General features: G+C 41.9%; 1 protein-coding gene across 1 annotated transcript in view; it reads left to right on the forward strand.

Moving 5' to 3' along the window:
* The window catches only part of trabd2a (TraB domain containing 2A), a 40,883-nt gene that overhangs the window by 15,482 nt on the left and 2,315 nt on the right, over window positions 1-23,086 (forward strand). The window contains exons 3-6 of the mRNA XM_028417924.1: window positions 3,624-3,770; window positions 4,043-4,217; window positions 20,426-20,516; window positions 21,137-21,409. Coding sequence (XP_028273725.1) covers window positions 3,624-3,770; window positions 4,043-4,217; window positions 20,426-20,516; window positions 21,137-21,409 — 686 coding nt within the window. The remainder of the gene's footprint in view (window positions 1-3,623; window positions 3,771-4,042; window positions 4,218-20,425; window positions 20,517-21,136; window positions 21,410-23,086) is intronic.

A 23,086-nucleotide genomic window follows, 5' to 3' on the forward strand; every position in this document is an offset into this window, starting at 1 on the left:
ATCAAGCTGATTAATAGTCAAGTGTAGTTTGTTCTACCAAGATGGTGACTGGTCATCATACGGAGGTTTGTCTCTCCTAATGTTGGGCAATAGGCTTCAATCACCTGTCACTGTCACTCCATATGTTGCCTTTACTGGATCAGACCTAATGCTATGTTAGCAGGACTTCTACCACTAGTTGCCATAAAAGGTAGAAAAAGACAGGGATGAGGATGTGGAGGACCAACCAGTAATAGGAGAAAAGTTGCAGAGTAAGCCGTATCTGTTGGGTTTGAGCATTCAAAGTCCAGAATTCAGAATCAGCTGTGTTTCTGTTTCCTATATGAACTTTACCCCGGCACGTCTGGAAGGGGACGGGTAACTTCCTGCAGTTCAAAGAAAACAATCACATCAAATTACCAGGTGTTGGTGTGTAAACGTCCAACCACCTGAGTACTGACTGCACCTCGAGGTCTCAAAGTCACCGCCCTGTAAGATCCTGGCAGCGCTGCTGAGCTCGTGATGGGTCTTGTTTTAGGGCTGACTGCTCCGACTAACATTTCATTGATAACATCGCTCATAAGTAACTCAGAACGCCAATCGCTGCCTATTTCTGCCTGCCTTCGTCTCCGCCTGCGCTCCCTTCCTCTGAGGTTTCAGTGATAACATCAGTACATGGAGAGTGTCTATCTCTCGTTTTCTGGCTTTCCCTCTTTCTGTCTTTTGTTTGACTTCTTAATTTCTGGTAGAAATAGTCTGTCCTCTTCTCTCTGACAGAAAGAAGGAGAGAGAAAGAGTTGTATTTCTCTGATAACAACATGCAGTCAGCAGGAAACAGATGAGCTGCTGGAAGTCTTTATTTGCACTTGGGAGACAGCCAAGACTCATTGAACTGGCTGCAAGTGTTTTACATGCATGTGTGTGTCTCTGAGCACTCTCTGTGGACGGACTGCATTTTCTACACATATACAACTGGCCAGAAAATAAGGAGACCCAGAGACAGAGAGTTGTGTGTGGGCGCACACATGCTCCTCCTTAATGTCTCATTAAATCTAAATTGGAAATTAAGTTACTGCATGCTACATGCTTGAGCCACTAGGGGCTGGCTCCAAAAATGAGTCAATCCCCAATAAAACCTCCATTTTAAAATTGACAACTTTCCAGAAAAAAATGATGATGGTGTTCACAACCTGGTTAATAAAATGATTCTGGCCTTGCATAATTATGGGCGTGACCTCTCTGAGTGACAGGCGGATGCCGCATCACAGTGCAAGCTTCACTTGGCCTCCACTATGCATGTCTTTTGAGTTTAGACACACACAGACTCAAAAACAAAAACAGTGCTTGACCCAAAGAGGAGAGAGGAGAGAGTTTTGTCACAGTATGAAGTATAACTAAACTCTTATTGATGTCACTTCTTCAAGCACATTTGATGTGTCTTTCACTTCACTTTCTCTTTCACACACAGAGCTCTGAAGACCCCCTCTTTATTCCGCTTTTGCTCATCTTCACTAATTTAGAAACACAGCCAACACAGAGCGGCTTTCAAAGGCCGGTCAGAGGTGTGCATCATGTCAACTGTTTCCTAAGGAGAGTTCCATTGCGCTGGCTCGCCCTTTCGTTTCGGTGCTGTTACCACCTCTGCTGCCAGCTTGGAGGTGCAACAGAAAGCTCCGTGCCATTCACATAGAATGGCAAGGCACATTAAAGGCACAACAGGCTGTGTGAATGGGGCTCTGGTTGCCCCAGTTTCCACCTCTTCATCTCCAGAAAACCGTTCATCCCTGGTTAATGTTAAATGCATCGTAAAACCTGTGCCAAAGCAAAGGTTCCAATGCAATGGACGTTCATTTATATGTAAAAGTGCAACACTTGTTTGTAATTACTGTTCACAGCCAGATGTGAATTTTCAACTGTTAGAAATGAATACATTATTTATTTTCATCTTTTTTTTAATTGAATTAAGCTGACGCACTTGAGTGAGAGTTTTTTTTTTTTTTTCCGAACACTCCAAATCTCCACATGTGGGAATCTGCCTGTGATGATGTTTGCTCTAGATGCACGCACCCACCCACTCCATCTCAACAAGAGGGGACATTTCCATGACAAAGGACAATTATTGACTTTCATTGGCTCCGCTTGCTTTGATATCAGCAAGGGGTGTGTCTGTGTGTGTGTGTGTGCAGGAGGGGGTGGGTTAGGGGACAGCAGCGGAGGGGAAGAAGAAACAGGGGGGACCTGATGAAAGGAGCCGAGTGGGAAAATGCACCCACTGACCCACAGTGCACTAACAGAAGAGGAGGATGGTGGCAGAGAAAAAGAAATCATTTGTTAAACTTTTCTTTTTTTTAATTCCTCCTCTATGCTTCTTTTTTGTGTCCTTCACTTTCTTGTCAGTGTTTACAGTCTTTCCTTTCCTTTCGCACTTTTTATCTGCCTATATATGACTGATCCTCCCCCTCTCCCGCACCTCCTCCTCCCTTCACTGCCATAATTTAAGGGGCTGAAAGGCATGGCGAGTGGAGAAAGAGGAGAAGGAGAGCTGAGAAAAAGGGGAGACCCTGCAGATGAGGGCCTTCCTTCACGGACGTGGCACAGATGTGAGGGTGTTTTTTGTGAAATGAGTCGGGGAGGGGTGGCGATAGGCTAATTTGCGTGGCATAAAGACGGGGCCCTTTTCATATGCAGAGCGTCACTTTGATGCGCGGCCGATGAAAGCTGGAGGGAGCGCAGAGGAGAGGAGAAGAGAGGGTGATGGAGGGGTTCTTTGTCCCCTGACAAGAAGGCATCTGCTCCACGCTGCCCCTTCTCTCCTCCTCTCCTCTGCTACACCACGGCTCCCACAATGGGACAGCCGAGAGGGAAAAGTGTCATCAGAGCACCTTAGAAAGCAGAACATGAAAAAGAAAGGAAAAAAAAAAAGAGCCGCTTGGGTTGGCCTGGTTTGCGTACGGGTATGCATATCAATACATTTGACAGAAGATCTGAGACTGCACAGATGAATACATACACAGATGCAGACTCAATTGTAAAAACATGCAGACATCTATAGACACATTTACATAGTTCCACAGCTGACTAAACACATCTTCACTTTGACTGATTGTCCCCTTTGAGAAACAAATAAACCATACAAACCTTCTTCTTTCATGGCAATCAAGATCAATGGCTGCAGGGTGAAAGGTGTGTGTGTGCTGTTTGTGTGTTTGTGTGTGGGGGCAGCCTTCTGCATCTATGTCTGTCTCAGCCTGTGCATACTGTACAACCGTGTGTGTGTGTGTTATTGTGTGTGCATGTGTGCATATGTGTGTCCGTGCGGTGCTGATCATAGGCGGCAGGCTCACCAGGGCTCTCTCACCAAACACAGGCCGATTTCACGCTCACACAATGGCCCAATCTCTGCAGTAAAAACGCAGAGAGGGTTTTGGCAGGAGAAACTCAATCGGGCTCTTTAGTTAATTCAGAACTCACTTGTGAAATCACTTTAAGGTATATATATTTAGGTAATTATACAGTTTTGTGCTAAAATACAAATGATTTTAACTGTTTCATGAGGTTTAGAGACATCATTCATGTCATCCTGAGGATGAACCTTTGAGTTTCAGGTTAGAAGTAAATAACAGGTTATCATCGTCTCATTCCAGGTGATCTTTGCTCTGAACCAGACGTTATTGCAGCAGGAGTCTCTGAGGGCGGGGAGCCTCCAGGTCCCGTACACCACTGAAGACCTCATCAGGCACTACAACTGCGGAGATCTGAACTCCATCATCTTCAATCATGACACCTCACAGGTCAGTCACATCTTAGCTTAGCCCATTTGGTTACGTAACTCCTTTCACTCTAAGAACAGTTTCTTTTGACCCCTTAACCTTGTGTTTGTCACTCTGACATGACCTTCGACCTCTTACCTTCACCCCCTAACCTTCTGACCAACCTCACCCTCCCCTTCAACCACTCTGCCAAAAAAGTGCATTCGGAATTTTGTAAAAGACTGAAAAGGAAAATCTCCTCTTCTCTTTTTTCTTTTCACCTTCATCCTTCATTTCCAATTTTGCATTTTTAGGTCCCTAACTTCAATAATGTGACACTGCCACCCAGTGAGCAGGTGACCGCCCAGGAAATAGACAGCTACTTCAGACAGGAACTCATCTACAAGAGGAATGAGAGGATGGGCAAGAGGGTCAAGGCACTGCTGGAGGAGCATCCTGACAAGAGCTTCTTCTTTGCCTTTGGAGCAGGTTGGTGTTCTTTGATTCAAAACACACTGGAGGTCAAACAGAACTTGTTGCTATATCGGGTCAAAAATATACTTACCGGTATATATTTCCTCTCAAATGGTGAATCTGAAGTGTTTCAGGATGTCACACAAAAGGCCTTTCTTGCATATTAATTCATTAAAAGCACTCAATAAGATTACTTTCGTCTGCCCCACAAAATGACTTTAAACTCCTGCCTTTGTTAGGCGAGCACTTCACTGACTGCAAGATGTCTGAGCAGCTTAACAATCTCATGTAGAGGACAAAAAAAACAAAGACAACTTAGGAAAGAGGAGACAGAAATCCCAGCCGTTTATAAGAGTGGAACAGTCAGTCTGTTATTGAATTGCAAAAGTGTGAGTGGCTTAACTGATTTAGCTGCTGATCGACAGCTGATGGTCTCCATCAGCAGATGGTCGAGTCTAAAGCAGTGGCTCAATAAAACACTATTAAGGACTGCTTAGAAATGTCAGTGTAATACTTTGGATTCCTTTGTAACCATGCAGCAACCTCACAAGCATCACACGCCTGATAAGAGTCTTGAGTTAAAGCAGGGAGGATGAAGAGGGCAGATAACAGCGGAGACGGTTCGACAGTCTTCTAAATCATCGCAGCCTCTGTATGGATGTGTATTGATGTGCATCATGTGTTTACTGGTTGAATACCTTTGGCAGACAGCCTGTTTGGTTGTGTAATCAAAACTCAGACAACAACTAAAAGAGAAGATAAGGATATTTTATGACCATCATGCAAGTTTGCAGATGACAGTAAATTATATATATCTCAACAAGGCATCTTTCAAATAAGCATGCATAATAAAAACACAGCAGAAATAAATCTGATCTGGAACCAATCCCCTCAGTCATAATTTAATCTTCAAATGTCACATTTTGGTCTTTAAGTCTAGTCACCAAACCACTGAAGTCTTAACAAAGTTTTCGATGTGTTTACAGTGAAGCACAGATAAGGCTTTGGAAAGAATCTGTTCGTGGTAAATGTAAAAAAGGAGAGAGGCTCAGATTTTAGAGGCATCCATTTCTCATGTCAGATTTTCCTTTTCAGAATCATCATCCAGAATTTTCATTGGTCATTTCAGAGTATAAAAGCAGTGAGCTCTGCGCAGAGAGGGAGAGAGAGAGAGAGAGAGGGACCTTCACAGTCTGTTGGTCTACCAACTGGCAGGAAACAGCTGAGGAAAAGCAGACATGCGCACACACACACACACACACACTGGAGGCCTAACAAGGAGTACATTTCACAGCGTGTCCCAAAGGAGGTGCCTTTACAAGGGCTTGGTCTCTAAAGGTGTGTGCCTCTGTGTGTACTTGTGTGTGTCAGCTTGTGAGTGAAAGTGATACAGCCAATCAGCCCAGAAGCACTAAGTCTTAGACATACGGAGGGCAGGTTAGGTCGACATGTACAAGGAATGGGATGGGGCGCGTTAGGGTGTGCGCACACACACACACACACACACACACACACACGCACACACACACACACATAAACATGCATTATGTATACACACGCAGCCTTAGCCAGAAGCCATACCCAAAACCAACCTGGGGAAAATGTGTCCTTAATTATCCCTGGAGGGGTCAGAGGACACACACACACACACACACACATACTCAGTACAATGAAGCCCATTATGTTGGCATACTCAGTTTCCCGTTTACCATCAACTGTGAGAGCCATCTTATCAGTGAGCATCTGCGACTCTCTAAATACAGTACAAAAGGACGTCTCCACCAATTAAATGTTTAATTGTTGTGTGTCTCGTCTGAACTGTTGGTGTGACAACATGCAGCCACCAGAATCTGGGAAACAACTGAATTCTTTCGCCTTGAATTGTAATAGTAGTAAGATTTAGATCATCTATGATTACCTGAAATTCATCCAGTCTTGACTCCAATTGGATGTAGAGGAATGAGAATTGCTCTATTTGATGACATATTTAACATATTTGTCTTCCCAAGTAATGATCCCATAAGCCTGTAGGGGTTAGCCAGCAGATTCCTGACTGACACTATGTGGAAAATTGTTTTCATTTTTGCCTTCAGTGAGCTTTATTGCCACAACAACTTAACAAAACAGTTTATACATGATAATTTACTTCACGTCGAACGGCCTGGTTAGTCACAGACTGTGCTGTGCCAAAAGAAACTGGAGATATAATAAGAAGTAAGCACAAAAGTGTTTGGTGTTTCTGGACGCCTCGTCCATGTTTGCTTATCAGGACTGATGGCAGCCAAAGCCCCGCTACAGTAGAAAATGCTTAACGATCTGTCTTCTAATAACTTTTTTGTATGTAATATTAAAAAACATTAAAATGACAACAGCAGTAGTACAAAAGACAAACTGGATGTATGAAGTGCTTTTAGTGTTGGGTTGATCGTTTATGGAGAAAACATTTAGGGCTGTCAGTCAGCATACTGCCAAACCAGAGCTAACATTTTCTAACCCTAAATGATTTCTCATGTGTTTACAGCAAACACACACACACACACACACACACTTTATACCAAGAGAGACAGATTCGCCTGAAACCATGGGCCATTTGTCAACATTAATTTACACCTTCATGCCAAAGCAGTTGGCAAACTGAAAGAGGATTAACATATTACAAGTTTGTGGGGACACACGTTGATTAAAAATTACACCACAAACATAAATCAAGCAGTTAAACATTTGTTTAATAGTGCCGCTGGGCATAAGTATAAAATGTAGCTTCAGTTATTCAGGCTTGACAAATTAACACATAAAAATAAAGTGGAAGTGGTTCAGGAAGAGGTTTTAACAGAATAGAAAAGATCTTTCTCAAAGTCAGCTTTAAGGCCACACATTTGTACATTTTCAATATAAAATGGTGTTTTTAACAGTGTAACAAGCATTTTAGCAGCATTCAAAACACATGAAACAAGTTAGAAAAGGACGCATAGTGAACCCAACTTATTTGGTTTAAGCTGTGTTTTAAAAGACCTTATTTAAAAGATCTTAATGTTGAAAATTACAGAAGACAGACTGTGGCCCAGCTCTTGTCTTTTGGGGGAAAAAGTTGTTTTTTCAGTGGTCTGGTCAGAATAGTGGTCAGGAAGGAAACAGTCAAACAAACAGCAGTGACCACTGGTCAGTACTTCAGACTTTATATTCAGCCCCAGAGGAACACACACACACGTTTTTCTGTCTATCCTACTGCACACCATCTTTATTATACTTTGGTTGCTGCATGCCAAACACAATTAAACATCTGCGCTGACTTGTCATTATAATGTCTTGCTTAACAGCTTTTCTTTGTCTCACATTGAAACCACAAACACAGGTAAAGAGCCCCCCAGCCTTCAATAGAAAAAGTGTTAATATTTTGAGTGTAGTCTGGAATCTGACAAGTTTTCAGTGATTGCTTATTTTGTTTTGAGCAACTCCAAACCTCACTTTCTGGCTGGAGCAGTATTTTTGACAGATAAAATTTGCCAGTTCTTGCACGCTGTCAGGAAACATTTAAATCTCGGCAAGCTTGCACTGATTTCAGAACAGGAACTTAGGTAGAAATAAAGATATAAAGTGCTCCAGTCGCATTCATTATGGCAGAAATATTCCTTTCTGTGTGTCCTCCTTTGGGGTATTGTCATGCCTCACTGTACTTTAGTGTACTGTAAGTAAATACCTCCTAGAAATTTGTCTTTTCCCTCCATGTGTTTGTCTGAAATACCACACCCATCACTCAATGTAAATGATGATGTTGAAAAAGCGCCATATGCTCAGACAGGCATATGGAAGTGGTTATTGCTCTGCTCCATAGGTACAGTAACATAATCCATGTATACAATCTGAACCCTTGTTCCCTTTTATAATCTCTGCCATACCCTGGCACTCTTGACTTTAATAAAATGCTGTGTTTACATATTGCTGAAGGCCGAGGGCTCTTTTTTTGTAGGCGCTTAAACTTTTTATTTTTTTGTACTTGAATGCATCCATGTTTCAGTCTAAGCCTGAAGCTGCTTAGCGCACCATGATTCTCCTCAAACTCCGCTCCAAAACCACAAATTTAAATATTTGTGGCGGTGTAATTGCCAGCGTGGTTGACAGGCTCTAACGGTTACTGTACTTTGAAAATGTTTGACTCTTTTCACAGACAATTAAGGTTTGCCTTTGGATCTTTTGCTATTTAGCTTGGTAGGGCCTCGCTAAATTGAATACCCCTCGGTCAGTGAGCTGTTTAGTGCGGTGGGTTGTCTGTCATAAATGGACGTTTTGGCCCGTTAGCTGCAGCTCATGACGGAGGTCGACATGAACTCATAACTCAGACAGAGCACCTTGACATGTCAGTGTGTGGGTAGCTTTGGGTACTGGAGAAGGGAAATAGTCACTTAGAGTAATGTGCAGTGTGTGTGCGTGGCGTCCTGACAGAGCCACATCTTATGATGACATATTGCAAAACGACCTTTTTTTGTGTGCAAGTCAAAACAATAGACTCTTTTGTCTGCTTTACTTTACTGCATAAACATGTGATCATCATCATAAACAAATGTGAAAAGACAAACTTGCCACTTTGTCTACAGATTTTTTTTCTAACCCAGCAGACTTCTATTTTAAAAGTAATTTTAAAAGTAGGGTAGGAAACTCATTGAGAGTACCCCAGATTTCGAAAGTAAACACACGCCCCTTTCTCTCGGAGCTCACCCCGAAGCCACGCCCCCCAATCACATGGACGCGCATTACCTGAAGACGAGCTGCGGTCTGTGTCTTCGGCCATCATGCACGTACCTCTCTGGTGCGCGAGAGAGAGAGTGACAACCAGCCAATATTCCTTGCTGGGTCCACTCGTAGGATTGGCTGATGTTTTATAGCTTCCACAGATGATTCATATTCTTCGTTTTAAAGCGAAACTGCCGAACTAATCGGTTGCTATCAGATTGTAAAAGGAAGTTACACTAATTTAACAAGAAGTGCATCAGAAGGAAATCTCCTACCCTACCTTTAAGTGGTCTGAGTTTACCTAATGTGTAATAGGGTGCAAAGTTGAGTAGTGCCCAAAAATGTCCACACAAGCACTCACTTCCAGTGTTATCATCCCAGTGGAATAGCTTTTGTCAATCTGGCCATTCAGATGGCTGATAACGTAAAGTAAGCTGATGTCACATGGCTTTCCTTGGATGTGATAAAGTTACAGCTGAATCAACTTCTGTTGTAAATCTTCAGGCTGAAAATTCCACATACGTGGCCCAAATCCCTCCTGCACGTTTTTCTCTACATCACTGCAGTCGCTTGCCCTCACACTCTTTTTTTTCTCCTCCCAGATGGTGTGAAGTCAGAAATGTGGTGCTTTTTCACAGCACCTCATACTCATAAACAGCCAGTTTACAACTGTTTGGGGTAGTCGCTGACACAAGTACACACATGTCACCCAGCACCACTAAAATCCACACCAGACCTACCACACACTGGGCAGGGAAGCGGGTGGGCAGGCAGGCAGGCAGGCAGGGGCGGACTGTCTGCCAAACCTGGATTAAGTCCCAGATTTAAGTTTGAATGACACCCTTTATGCTGGATTTTTTACTTGTAAATTGTGCATTGTGTAAGAATTTACTGGAACAGAGAAAATTTGCTGTTCCTTCACATTACAAATTCATTGACATTCAGGAATCTAACTGCTGCTTACTAAGATAAAAGAACAGCCACCAGGCTTTGGCAGGTCCAAGTGGTTTCGAAACTGCTGTCACAAGAAAACAGATGAGGGTCGGTGTCGTTGCACATTTATTTTCCAGCGATCTCCTCTCCTACATTTACACATTTTGTCGTGGGGAATTCTTTGCTGAAGTTTGGGTCTTCAGAAAGTGTCATCATCACTGTCAATTGTGACTGAGTTTTCTCTTCATGTTGGGGAAAGTGGTCTGAGGTGCCAAATCCAGCCCTTCTTCATCAGGAAAACACAACATGAGGTCGATATTTCAGTCCTTGAAACGTGTGCGTATATCTGCACATTGCTTTGTGTTTATGGGGGCAGGACTCATTACCAAATGGCAGATTAGATGAAATTGGGCATATGTTCTGTTTTGGCCATCTAGCATAAACATAACTATGTAATGAGCCTAGGGGTGTATCATTGACCAAATGTGTGTCTTAAGAACATGTTGGCCAGATCAGGTAAATGGGGTGGGAATTCCACATTCAAGAAAGGCAACCATTGCTGCTTTGGGCTTGAGGCCTGCAGCCTCATCCTGGTGGAAGAGCACTTATCTTGTCACCATCATGCTGAATCTCCCCTTTGCATACCACTTTGCATTACTTTGTCTTCAGACCTCAATAGTTTGTTGAAGAATCTGTGTGTTTCCACTCTTATTCATTGTTCTGTCCTTTCTGGTTAGACATTAATGTCATCTGGGGTTAGAAATTTGCTCGAAAAATCCCTTGAGATTAACTTTAAAAAATGGTAGATTATCCCTTGACCTGTTGCTCTCAATCTGCTTCTCATCAGGGATGGATGGATGTTCCTATGATATACCCAGCTCTGTGTCTGTCAACAGCACATGGTGGATCTTGCTAATAGTCTTCTGTGTGGTGATGTTAACCAGTCTTCTAGGACAGGGGTCATCTTCTAGGCCGCCATGTTTAAATTCAGCAGCCCACTTCTTCAGCGTGCCTACAGCTGTGTAACTCTGATCCGACCCAGGGCCGCAAACTTATCAATCAAACCGATTATCTGATTTCAGGGCAGCTAAACAATGCCCTGTTTTTTCTTTAGAAGTGTCTATAATCCTAGGTTATGTATTTCCTGCCCTAAATAGAGTCCAGATAAACTTAGGAAAACATTTAACCAATAGGCTGTGAGGAGCACGTGTAATATATCATCCGTAGATCCGTGTCTGTTCTTAAAGGACGATAAAAACAAGATAAACCTGTCAGCCATTGTGGATAACTAACTGCCTGTTAAGCTGCTGAGTGAATGGCACCTAAATATATACATTTTGTTGCACTCATCTGGTCAAAGGCTCCAGTCTACACTTGAAAGACATATTTCATATAGCCCACACTTCTCTCTCGGTTGTAGCAGCGAATGCTTGTCACAACAGCTTGCAGTGATTTATTGAAAGAGTTGAACTCCTCACCCCTGACCCCATTCAAACCCTGCAGTATTTCCTTATCCACCTGGAACAGGCTTTTTTTTTTACATGCCTGCCCAGAGGCTCAACTTTCATTTGGACCAGAAATACTTCACTCCTATATGAAAGGGGAAAGGGAAAAGAAAATTATATCTTTAGCTTGGGAGCATCAGTGCATCTACTGATGATTTGAAAGTGGGAATTGTTACGAAGGAGCTGTTCCTTTTCATTTTGGGGCTAACACATGCCGGAGAGAGAGAGAGAAAGAGAGAGACACGCTGCCTGGAGGCGATGAAGATATGAAGAGACAGAGGAAAACATGACTTGTGTGATTTGTGGCTTCCACTCTCTCTCTCTTTCGCTGTGGAGTTATTGAATACTTTTCTTTCTGCTGAAGCAGGCAGTTTTCTGGTTCACTGTATGAATAAGGCTGTGTTGTTGGCCATGCACAGAGACCTACATCACACAAGAAGAACAAGATTTAGAGATAGCACTAGGCGGAGAACTGTTGGACAGAAGGGCATGTTAGCAAAGTAAACTTGATTTAAATTCTTTTTTAGGATGTATTCTTTATTATAGTATGGCATGAAAAAGTCCTTATAGCACAAAATTATTATGCAAATACTCTATATATATCTATATTTTACAGTCTTTATACTGTGGATTTTTACCCTGGATATACATACTGCTACTACTGCTAATAATGTAGCAGTCGATTTGTAGGTTCCAGCAATAACAAAATAATCTCTGTCATTTAACACCAACAGCTCTGGCTTCTGCTTGATGTCACAAATTTTTTTTTTTATCTCATAATTTTTCGTTTATGTTGTGGCCGTTTTTGATGCTTCACTTGCTGCAGATGTTAAATTGGCTGCTGTGATGTTGAATTTGATTTGCAGAAGAAAGGCAGCAGCACTAGGAAAAATAAACCTGCATTTTCGTGAACAACACTGTCTGAGTTAGGGAAGGGCAGAGAGAGAAAAAAACAGGGATTAATCAGGGTGAAACGATGACAGAAGCAATGTTAGTAGTAACAAAGTCTGTCAGACTTTGCAGTAATGAGCGATAGCATGACAAGCAGAAACAGAGCCTGTGAGAATTTATAGGACTTTGGACTATGGATCTGGTCTTTGTTATAGTACAGACCTAAATCACAGATGATATGCAGGCCCCTTCGGACACCTACGAGATCTCTGGTAGATTACGCAAACTTAAAAGGCTCAAAATTGTACTCTGAACCACATGTTTCAGATAGAAGGTCTGAGAGAAAACTATGGTGTGTGGCATCCACACATCCAACTCAAATTCTTATGAAGTTTGGAACAAACATTAGCATCCAATTCTTCTTTTGTGAATCGAAAGCATTTATTTTTGGCTGTGACCTCTTAAAACAAAGCTTGTTATTTAAATACTCACAATGCTCAAATTTGAGAAGCAATATTTGAATATTTCCACTTTATGTTTCTTCACACTCACACTAAATTCCAGAGTGTAGGTGGACAGGTGAACAAGTATCAACCTACCCTCCTTGAACTGCTCATGACACGTACTTTCTTTCATAGTAAAAGTATTCCCCGAGATGCTATTTGTAAAAAGTAAAAGTGAGGCACATTCAGTGGCAGGGACATTCAGTGCTGGCTCTGCTCATGGTTTACTTTGTCAGAACTGCTCACTTTTTACAGCATTTTCAAACTTTGATCACTTTTTTCATGCAAGCCACAGTGAATGAGCCGGTGTGTATTCAAGTGCCATAATTTCTTGGCAGAAAGGAGCACAGCTGAGGGCGAGTGTCAGGGACTGTTGCAGCCTGACAGATGTAATCCCTAACACGGCTCCAAAGTGCTGAACGCCACCACAAATTCTCAGTGAGGGTTTATTTAAAAAACAAGCTCACACCACAGACCTCTTATGTGTCCTGTTTTTCATTTATTCTCAGCATAAATTCAAAGCAGCAGAAACCTCTCGTGGACACTTCACGCTAATGATAAACACTCTAAAACATTCACGGTCATAAAAAAAAGGCCGGAGCAAAGGCATTGTTATTAAAATGTGATGATCCATCTTTTGTAATTTTCACAAGTGTACTAAATGCCACGGCAATAAAGCACCTCCTCCATCATTCCTGTTACATTCTTCTAATAAACTTCGCTTAGATGCTTTTTAGAAGGACATTAGTCTTCCACATTTTTGACGTTGACATTTTAAGATAATAAATAGCTGATGATAAATAGTGTTCTGATGCTGATGCTGTTATAGTGACTGATGAGGTGAGATGAAACCAGAGTTAGTAGCTGGTTATAACATTGCTGTCTATATATGGATCTGTTAAAGTGACGGTGATAAAACGGTGGAGAAGCTTGTTGCTGCACAGTGTGTGTTTTAGTCATTTAGTGTTTACACTTCCTCACCCACAATATTTGTAGTTTTGTGAACCATCCATCTATTCTGTAATCTTCTGTAGTGTGTTGTAGAGAGGCCTTACAGGATGTCCTTATCCTCAGCTATCACAGTCTGGCATCTGACATCTTAACATTCCTGCGTAGCTTTGAATGCTTTTTTTCCTTTTTGCCTCTGTCCCTCTGTGTTTTCTTTCCACGCTAACTTCAGCAGTTGACATCAGCGCCGACGCTGCTCTTTCGTCTTTTGTTCTGTTTTTTTTGCATCTCATTTCTTCTTCCTTCCTCTCCTTCAGCAGCCTGTGTCTGTTTATGAAATGGTGATGGGTATCAATTTCACAATAAAGCAGGGACCTATTCAATTCAGCCTGTTTCTCTCACTATGCCTCAGAGAAACAGAAAGACAAATGTTTTGATGTTGGTTGAGATGTTAGCATTCCTTGGCTGGACTAAAGACAGCCTTGTTTCATGGCGTTGAGATATATATATATATATATATATATATATATATATATATATATATATATATATATATATATATATATATGCGCTTGGCTTGCTGTTTCCATGTGATCAGTCCTGCTTGTCTTTCAGATTCTCACAGCTGTCTTTTATCGCAACCCTTATCTCTTATCTCTGGCATCTCGCTGTACTTTCAAAACTCCATCCCAGAGGAGCTTGAATTGAACAGCGGTCCAAAGATGTGGAGGTTTTGTCGGGTTCAGTCAAGTGGTCTCACCTTCCAGATGGACTTCTGTTTTTATGACACCCTATAGAAGCTCCTCATACATAGTTTCTTTTATCTTCTGAGTACAAATGTGAGTTATAAAAACATTAAACTGGCTGGAGCTCAAATTTAATATGCTGTTAGTTTAGTCTGGTTTGCTCCAATGACAGAGAAAGATTTTTTTCCTGTATTTGTGGTCTTGTATGGAGACTCAGTTAACCAAACATATCTCGGTTTTGGCTAACAAGGTTCTCCCCTGTGCTGTTATATTAAGAATATCTTTATCCTGCAAAGGGTTTGGAGCAAAATGACAACATATATTTGCAAGTAACATCATACTAAATTGATTCCAGGCAAAAACATTTTAACTTTTTTTTTCCATTGCTCATCCAGTGGTGTAGAATGTTGGTGCCTCCAAGGATCTATATTATGTTAACATTAAGAGTCCCCACACCAGAAGTTGGCTACATTATATAAATTTAATATAAAGGTTTTTTGCTTAAATTATACATTAACTGCCACTATGGAGTAATCAAATTGTGGTTACACTTTCTTTATATTAAACACTCTGCTGCTGCATTCCTGTCCCGTCGCCTTCCATAGCCACACGATGTGGTGTGGCTCCAGGGCTGGCAGTGTCTCATCTAGACTGAGACATCTCAACAACCATTTGATCTATAAAATTTTAGCAGACATTCAGAATACTGATTATTGTGTTACAAAACTTTCCCTCCAGGCTGACGTGTCATAAAATATGTCGATACATTGGATTGCAACATTCACAGACATGTATGTTTCTGAGAATTTGCCATGTTTCAAATTATTGTACAGTGTATGTATGCTAACATGTTGAACTAAGAGGATAAATATGATTAACACTGCACTTGGTGAACATCAGAGTATTAGCACTGCTAAAAAATGCATCCAGTGTTGCCTCTTCCATGAATGTGCAAACCCAATCTCTTTAACACGGAAGTACTAAAACCTGCAGTTCCTCAAATGGCCACTCGAGGCAATTTGAAACCATAAACCTATATGGAAAATAGGTACAGACAGAAAGAACTAGAGACATTTTTATATTATTTTTTCCAGATTTGTCACTATAGACTCAGCCTGGCCAGCAATCCTAATCATTTTTTAATCAATAAATTGGATTATTCAGGGGAGAGTACCAACAGATGCAGAGTAAACTCATTCTGAGTAAAAGAAACAAAACATGTGACTTAAAAGTGACAACCAGACAAGTATCATCATCAAAACTAACTGTGAGGTGTGGGGTATTGTACTGTCTGCTTGTAAACCTGCACTGCTAAGTAGAGCCTCATAAACAGCTAGAATACATGGTCCCTCAAAAAAAAGAAATAAATAAAGCATTAATATTGATGTCTCCTTCAATATACTCATCTGTAAGCTGTGCACAGTTTATTCATAGAAGGATGGAGTGATGACTGATACCACATGTAATTATTCCCCAACAGTAATTTAATCATACGGCCTCTGTGTTGAGACAGTTTCTAACAGGGAGTCCTGTTCTTTTCACACAAATTGCACCCGACTGATAACAGACAAGGATTAAATTTAATTCAGGGAGGAGCTGTCTGTCCATCAAGGACGCACCACTCTATGACTTAACCAGGGATGAGAAAAGTGCAATGTCAGCATAGCCTGTGTTTCCAGACACTTGATATGTGTGTTAATATAAACCTTTGAGAAACACCAGGAGTGGCTGTGTGTGTGTGATTTTTACGGCAGTCATTTTCCCTGTTACTAGTCTTTGACACAACTGTCACGTTTATGGATGGCTGAGTCTCCCTGACGGCTGAAGTCAGTGAGGTTTTTCCCTCGCTGTTAGCAGCGCACTGAGCCAAAGCTCAGGATTTTTTTCCTTCCTAGAAATGTCCCAGAAATGTCACATCATAAAATTCATTCAGTTTTGACAATAGCCTGACTTTTATTATCCTCCTTATGCGCCTGTGCTGTAATTTATGCCCAATTGATGACCACAATGTGTCAAACATCTACTCAAGAATAGTGAAATGTGTTCGAGCCAGATGGTTGTGGCTTTAAGGAGAAAACCAACTCAAACATTGCAATTTAAAAACACACACCAATGCACACTGCACAACTTATTGTCATCCTCTCTAGTACAAGGCCTCATTCAGCGCTCGTTGGTGGTGATTATGGGCTGCTGGGGCCAGAAAGAAACATGTGTACATAAACAGCAAGAAAAGGTTGTATAGGGCAGAATGGCCTCAGTGCTTCCTATAGCGTTTGTTTATCCAACATGCTGTAATGTTATGAGAAGTGCTGCTTGGGCCCTGGTTACAGTTTGTAATGTAAATATTGATGTGTATGGAAAAGGAACACTATTTAAGGCTTACCATATGTTCTAATAATTTGAGCCGCTGATTGTGGAGACTGGATGTCTTTTTAAGGACGAACATTACTGCGTTTCTCATCTGGTGTTCCTCAGACTGACTGCAGGTGTGACTGAGGAGAAAGAAAATAGAAATGAAGGCTTTTTTTCTGTGCACTGGTCTTTCTTTCTTTCCTTTTTTAAACTAGACTTATAAATATCAGCATGACATATGTCAGCATTTGTCTTGATAACACACAGATCGGGCCTCTTGTGTGAAACTCCTGGACTTGCCACACCTAACCATAAACCCCTATCCTTTCTATAATAATAATTGGATTGCAGTGGGAGGTTGCCCAATTCAAGGCTTGTCAATAGAACTATCTTACTGAGCCAAAGCTTACCTAATATTCACAGGGCTTGTAAATAAGTCACGGTCGGGCTGCCTCTGATGGAACATCCCTGATAGACAATAAGATTGTGCAACTTGGATGCGTCGCCAGAAGTTTATGTGCTTACAGCTCACAATCATGGCAGAAACACCACGCAACCTGAGCCTAATGAAATATAGACAGAGAATTATGGCAACAGCATGAGGGTCTTCATGATGTCCTCTGCAGAACATATCATGGCTGACAATATCAGTCTTGGTCTCTTGTGTAGCCAGCCTTAGGCCCCATTAACACTCGAGAAAGTCAATCCAGCTAGAGTAGGATTGTATCTGGATAGCCTTTAAACTGGATACCTTCAGACCTATTTTCAAATCTGGCTATCACACACGCATGTCCGCACTCAATCCGGCTTGTTTGTTGTCCTCCAAACCGCTAGGTGGTGCCTTGTAAAATTCAGAGTCTGTTCAGGCTGTGCTAGGACCGCATGCACACATGCATTTTTTTTTTTTGGTTCAAAAAGCAGTTTATTCCTTTGTAGCCCTGTCGAAAATAAACTCGGGGCAAAGCTGTCGTAGTTTGATGGTTGTTTACATACGGCTTTTGTACGCGACCCAGACACTGTTCCAGTGAACCCGGAAGTATGGCGTTGCTAGCTGGATTCGCTAGCCACATTTGCGTTCAGACCTGAGCCAGATGTAAGCCAATCCGGCTAGATCCACCTCCGACAGGTGGATTGAAAATAATCCAGATATAACCAGTTTCGCGTTGTTCAGACTAAAAAAAAAAAAATATCCGGATATATCCAGATATAGGCCCGAATCCCGCTCTAGCCAGGTTGATTTCTGCAGTGTAAACGGGGTCTTAGCTGAGAGAGAAACAGAGGTGGGCATTTCAAAAGCCTCGTTAGGTGCTGATTGGACTACCAGAAACAAAGTGTCAAAGCTGAGGGGTGGACCTTTGAATGGTTATTTTTATGCAGTTACATTACATTACATGAGCTGTCACGTTATAGAAAAATGAAGTAAACATAGTATTTATAACCGTGACAGGAGGTATTCTGTGACCCTCCAGCTTAGTGGTCCATTCATGTATGAAAGTCGCTGCATGTAGAGAGCTTGCTGTGAATGAAAGCTTTCAGTTCTGTCCCTGGTCTTTATCTTTACCATCTCTACCTCTTACTCTCTCTCTTTCTCTGTGTGTGCACGTACAGTGAACATGTTGTGTGTTGGCTTACATATTTTGGGCCAATTTCATAGATTTAAAATGTATGAAATTGGTCTAAATAAATAATCAGTGGAAACGCATGTCAGATGTCACACATGTTACTTTAGAAGTGGGCCTGTTATGTGGGCTGCAGCTTTATTTCTGGTGGGAGCCTAGAAATACATATGACGAGTATACTGCTCACACAGGGAACCTAAAGCAACATTTAGTTTTATGGTAGTAACCTTCACATACAGAAGCTTTAAAAGTGCGTATAGCAGTGAAGGACATGTTTCTATGTGGAATCCCTTTCAACATATTGTGACCTCAGCACCTTGTTTTATGTTTGCTGTACTGTTAAGTGTCAAAATGGGCAGAAAATAACTGTATAACAAATTGTTCCCTTTGTATAATTACCGCCATTTATTAACTTCAGACCATTTCTTTCCTGAAACCTTGCAGACTGCATCGCTTGGTGTCAGTTAGTAGCAGTATGGAGCCTGGTACATTTAAAGTCTTTGTCAATTGCCAAAGGCTACACATGTTAAAACATAACTTTGTGTTCCTGCTTTCTGTTTTTTTATTTTTTTTTTCCCCAGGACATCAATCATTTTTAATCAAAGATGTCTGTTTTGTTTTTGTTTGTAATTCCATGACTCTGGTGCAGTGGCATGGCTGCAGGTTTTCTCTCCAATTCCCCTCAGTTTGCATGAAAAAATGTTCTTGTCAAAGAAGACTTTGCGTGTATGAATGGTTTGGATGTGAAATGCTTAAAGAAAAACGTCCTTTTTATTTTTTTCAGCTTTTTTATCTCATAGTTTTTGTTCTGCTGCTTAAAAAACAGTTTTTGGTCCTTTGCTTTTCTTGTCTTTTCAAACACATGGTTCCCCCAAAAAACACACCAGTGGTCTTTAGGGGACATGACAAAATTGATGGCTTACCTCCTTAGAGTTTTTGTTTGTGTGTGTGAGTGTGTGTGTGTGTGTGTGCATGGTGCATGTCCCTTTGAAGTTGTGAAGTCCGCCCTGCCCTCTATAGACCCTACATTGTGCTGAACAGCTCCATTTGTCCCACCTTAATCCCCTGACGTAAACTCGCATAAATCACACTGAGTTGTTTCTAAACGTGGGCCGGCTGGAAAACTCTGTCTCTGTCCGTCTGTTTCATTCCGCTTTCCAAAAGGGCTTCTGGATATTTAGCTGACCACCTGTATTGATAATGATTACTGCTTAAAATGCCTCATCAACTGCGCTTATCCTGTCACAGAAGCATTTTAAATATTTACAGAAAAACCCAAATTAGGTAAGGGCACCCCAAAATCAAGATACTGATAAACATAAGGGGATATTTTCATTTTATTTTATTTTAGTTTTTACTTAAACACACAATACACACATAAAAAATAACATGTGGTGCCATTTAACCAACATTTGGTTCAAGTCACGTGGCATCATCACAGTGCGTCCTCTCCCTCTCTGTCTCGCTCTGTCTCTCTATCGATGGCTCTGGGCCAGATTAAAGTGCTGGGGCTCATTATTTACACAGCTCCACGGTGCCACGGCTGACCAGGCCCAAACAATGGGCCCCTGCTCCCCTTTGTCAGAATCAGAGGAAGAATGGAGACCTCTTGACATGGCAACCTGAAGCCTCAATGCACCCACTTCACCTAGCTGAGAGGGTCATGGCAAAAAAGGAGAAGAAAAGAGGATGAGAGGGGAAGTTAGAGATAAGGAAGGAGGAGAAAGGGAAGAAAAATAGGCAGATGGGGAGCGTGGGGGGTGAAGATTGATCAAGGATGGAGGAAGGGAGAGAGAAAAGTAAAAAGAGGCAACAGAAACTCCTCCTCCTCCTCATCATCATCATCATCTACGTTTCTGTTCAGTGAGCATCCATCACCTTTACTTCTGTGTTGCATTCCTGCAAAGTCTCATGGGAAGTCATTATAGTCTTCCTGTAATAGTTCATCCACGGCTTTCAAAAGTCGGCGTCACCACTTTTCCTCTTTCATGGTTGCAGGTCACTTTCTTGGCAACAATACGGTCATTGATGTGCTCCGTCGCCAGGGATACGAAGTGGAGCACACGCCTGCTGGGCAGCCCATAAACAGGTATATTCATTGCTCACACACACACATACACACACACACACACACCCTGTTGAGACAGGATTTTCTGACAAAGATCACCACAACAAAACTAATTTTCAGGGACGTCTCTGTTTCTCACATCTATGTGCTGCTTCCACTTTATAGATTCCCCTGCAGATAAATCAGACTAATTCCCGCCACCGGCCACCTATGAAGGGGTGTTGAAAAAGGCCAACTTAAGCAGGGCTCATACCTCCTGCTGTGAAGCATGTAGTGCAGTCTACCATGGCACACTGCGGGTGGCTATCTGACTTCAAATCTGTGTTGTTGCTCCTGTGTGTGTATGTGTGTGTGTGTGAATCGACTTGATAGGGGAGCCTGTGATTAGTCTGCAATCATGCATCTTATTCAAACATCTGTAAATGTGGATTCATCCTAGACCAGTGTGTTGGTTTAAATAGGATTGTGTGTATGTGTGTGTGTGTGTGGACCTTTAATTTGTTTTTCCAGAAAAACTTGGATTTGGATATTAGTTCTTTGATTGTCCAAGGGCTCTTCTTCATCAGCTTCATCCTCCTCTTCTTCTCAATTATCAGTGCATTCTCATTGCATCATATTGTCTTGTGATGTGTGTCCTCCAGGAGATCATCATCCAGACCGGTCTCACCTGAGTCAGAGGACCACCATGACGAGTCCCCTCAACTGGAGCCTTTCTTCCACGAGCTCCCCCACAAGGCGGACGATGAGGGGCGTCCTCTGGAGGATGATCTGTTACCCCACATGCTCCTGCCCCCGGATAGCCTGGAGCTGCTGGAGAAAGCAGAGAGAAAAATGCTGAAGAAAAAGAGGAGGAACAAGCAGAAGAAACAGAGGCACCGGCATTTTAACGACCTCTGGGTTCGCTTAGAGGAGAGGTAAGCAGACAGAAAGAGCTTCTGTGTTATCAGTGACATGAGATGAAAGGTGAGGACAAAAGGAAGTAAAAGAGCATGATAGCAACAGCTCAAAGAACAAAGGCTGAGAGACTGTGAGAGGGGAAATGTGTAATGCAGACTTATGTCTATAAAAAACTGACACTTCCTGTTGCCGGTTCCCGGTGCCTCAGCCGGCGTATCACATCACCATGCTCCTCACGTGTCTGCACTGTATGAGTCCAGACTAGTTCCTAGCCGGTATAAGTGACTTGGATGTGAAAATAGTAACCTGGGAATTCCTACTAAGTATCCGGCTTTGGTCTCTCAGTAGCTCTAGGCAGGGACTAACCAGACACCAAAACAAGCTCGTCTTACAGACAAAAAGGAGCCCTGCTCACAAGGTGTGGTCTGCTGCAGTGACACTTCCGTCATGGATGTGCTCATTGTGGTTAATATGACCTTCCATCCACTTATCCCTTCAGACCTGCATGCATTAGTGAGAGGATGTAGTTTGGTACAAGGCCAGCACGTATAGTCCAACCACATATATTCACACTTTTACAGTTTCCAGGTTCAGATGACTTGCACAAATTTGGATCGAGTTAGAAAAATAGAGCAGAGGAGGGGAACCTGCACACACAAAGCTTGTTTCAGTGTGCATGGGGACTATGAGTGTTTTATATAATGTGTCTAAGCACACCATCTCCTATAGAGTGTTGAGAGAAAAACTTTTTTAAGGGGCCATAGTGATTAATTTGTAGTCTGACGCTGTTAAAATCTTAAGTAAGGGAGTCTGATGGTGCAGGTTTAAAATGATCATTGGGTGAAAAACATCAGTGGCTGATAAAGGTTTACAGATTGAACCCGTTGGGACTTTTAGCTTTATATGATGTTTCCATGTACGATATATTCCAAAGAAAAGTCGGACCGAGCAGCGCCTGTTCTTTATGGGAACAGAGGAGGTTTGTGAGCGTTTGTGTACATTATGTCTGCAGAAAAGTTTTCTCCCTTTCCTGCGAGAGCTTGCACTTTGAACAGAAAGGAAGCAGACTGTTTGTGTACGCCAGGTTGCAAAGTGAACTGCATGTCCTTCTTTGTATATTTATATAATGGTCTGAAGATGTGGCTGAGTAAAAAAAAACAAACAAAAAAAGCATGGAGCTCCAGATAGAAGCAGAAGCAACAGCTTCTTTTGCTGCTGCTCCCTGATAGACACATGTGATGGTCACGTGTCACACCTGGTTATCTCCTCAGGACCTCAAACCTAAATAACCTAAATTATTTTTAGAATATTTTAAGAAACAAATCTGGCTTAAAAGGTGTGTTTTAAATCATCTAATTGAACAATTATAGCCTAGAGCTACAGGCTGCGAGCCAAGACCAATCAATGGGAACGCTGAGGTGAGGGAAATATTTCACTGACTATAGAGTGTCTGCTCACAAGTCTCTGTTTAGTCCTGGATGTGACTGGAAAATCATACGGCTACTGAAGTTTGTTTTAATTCATCAAGAAACGACTTGTCTCACGCCTGTCTTTTTTTTGTGTGGCGCTCCATCACTGCTGTCTTATTTTTACTGGCACTCTCTAACGGTGTTGCTACTTAAAGCTGAGCTGCATTCCCTGTTACAGAATAATTTGCCTGCAGTTTTTGAAGTGTTTCCCTGCTCTCCATTATA

This window comes from Parambassis ranga, chromosome 12 (genome assembly GCF_900634625.1).
Source record: "Parambassis ranga chromosome 12, fParRan2.1, whole genome shotgun sequence".
Lineage (NCBI taxonomy): Eukaryota > Metazoa > Chordata > Actinopteri > Ambassidae > Parambassis > Parambassis ranga.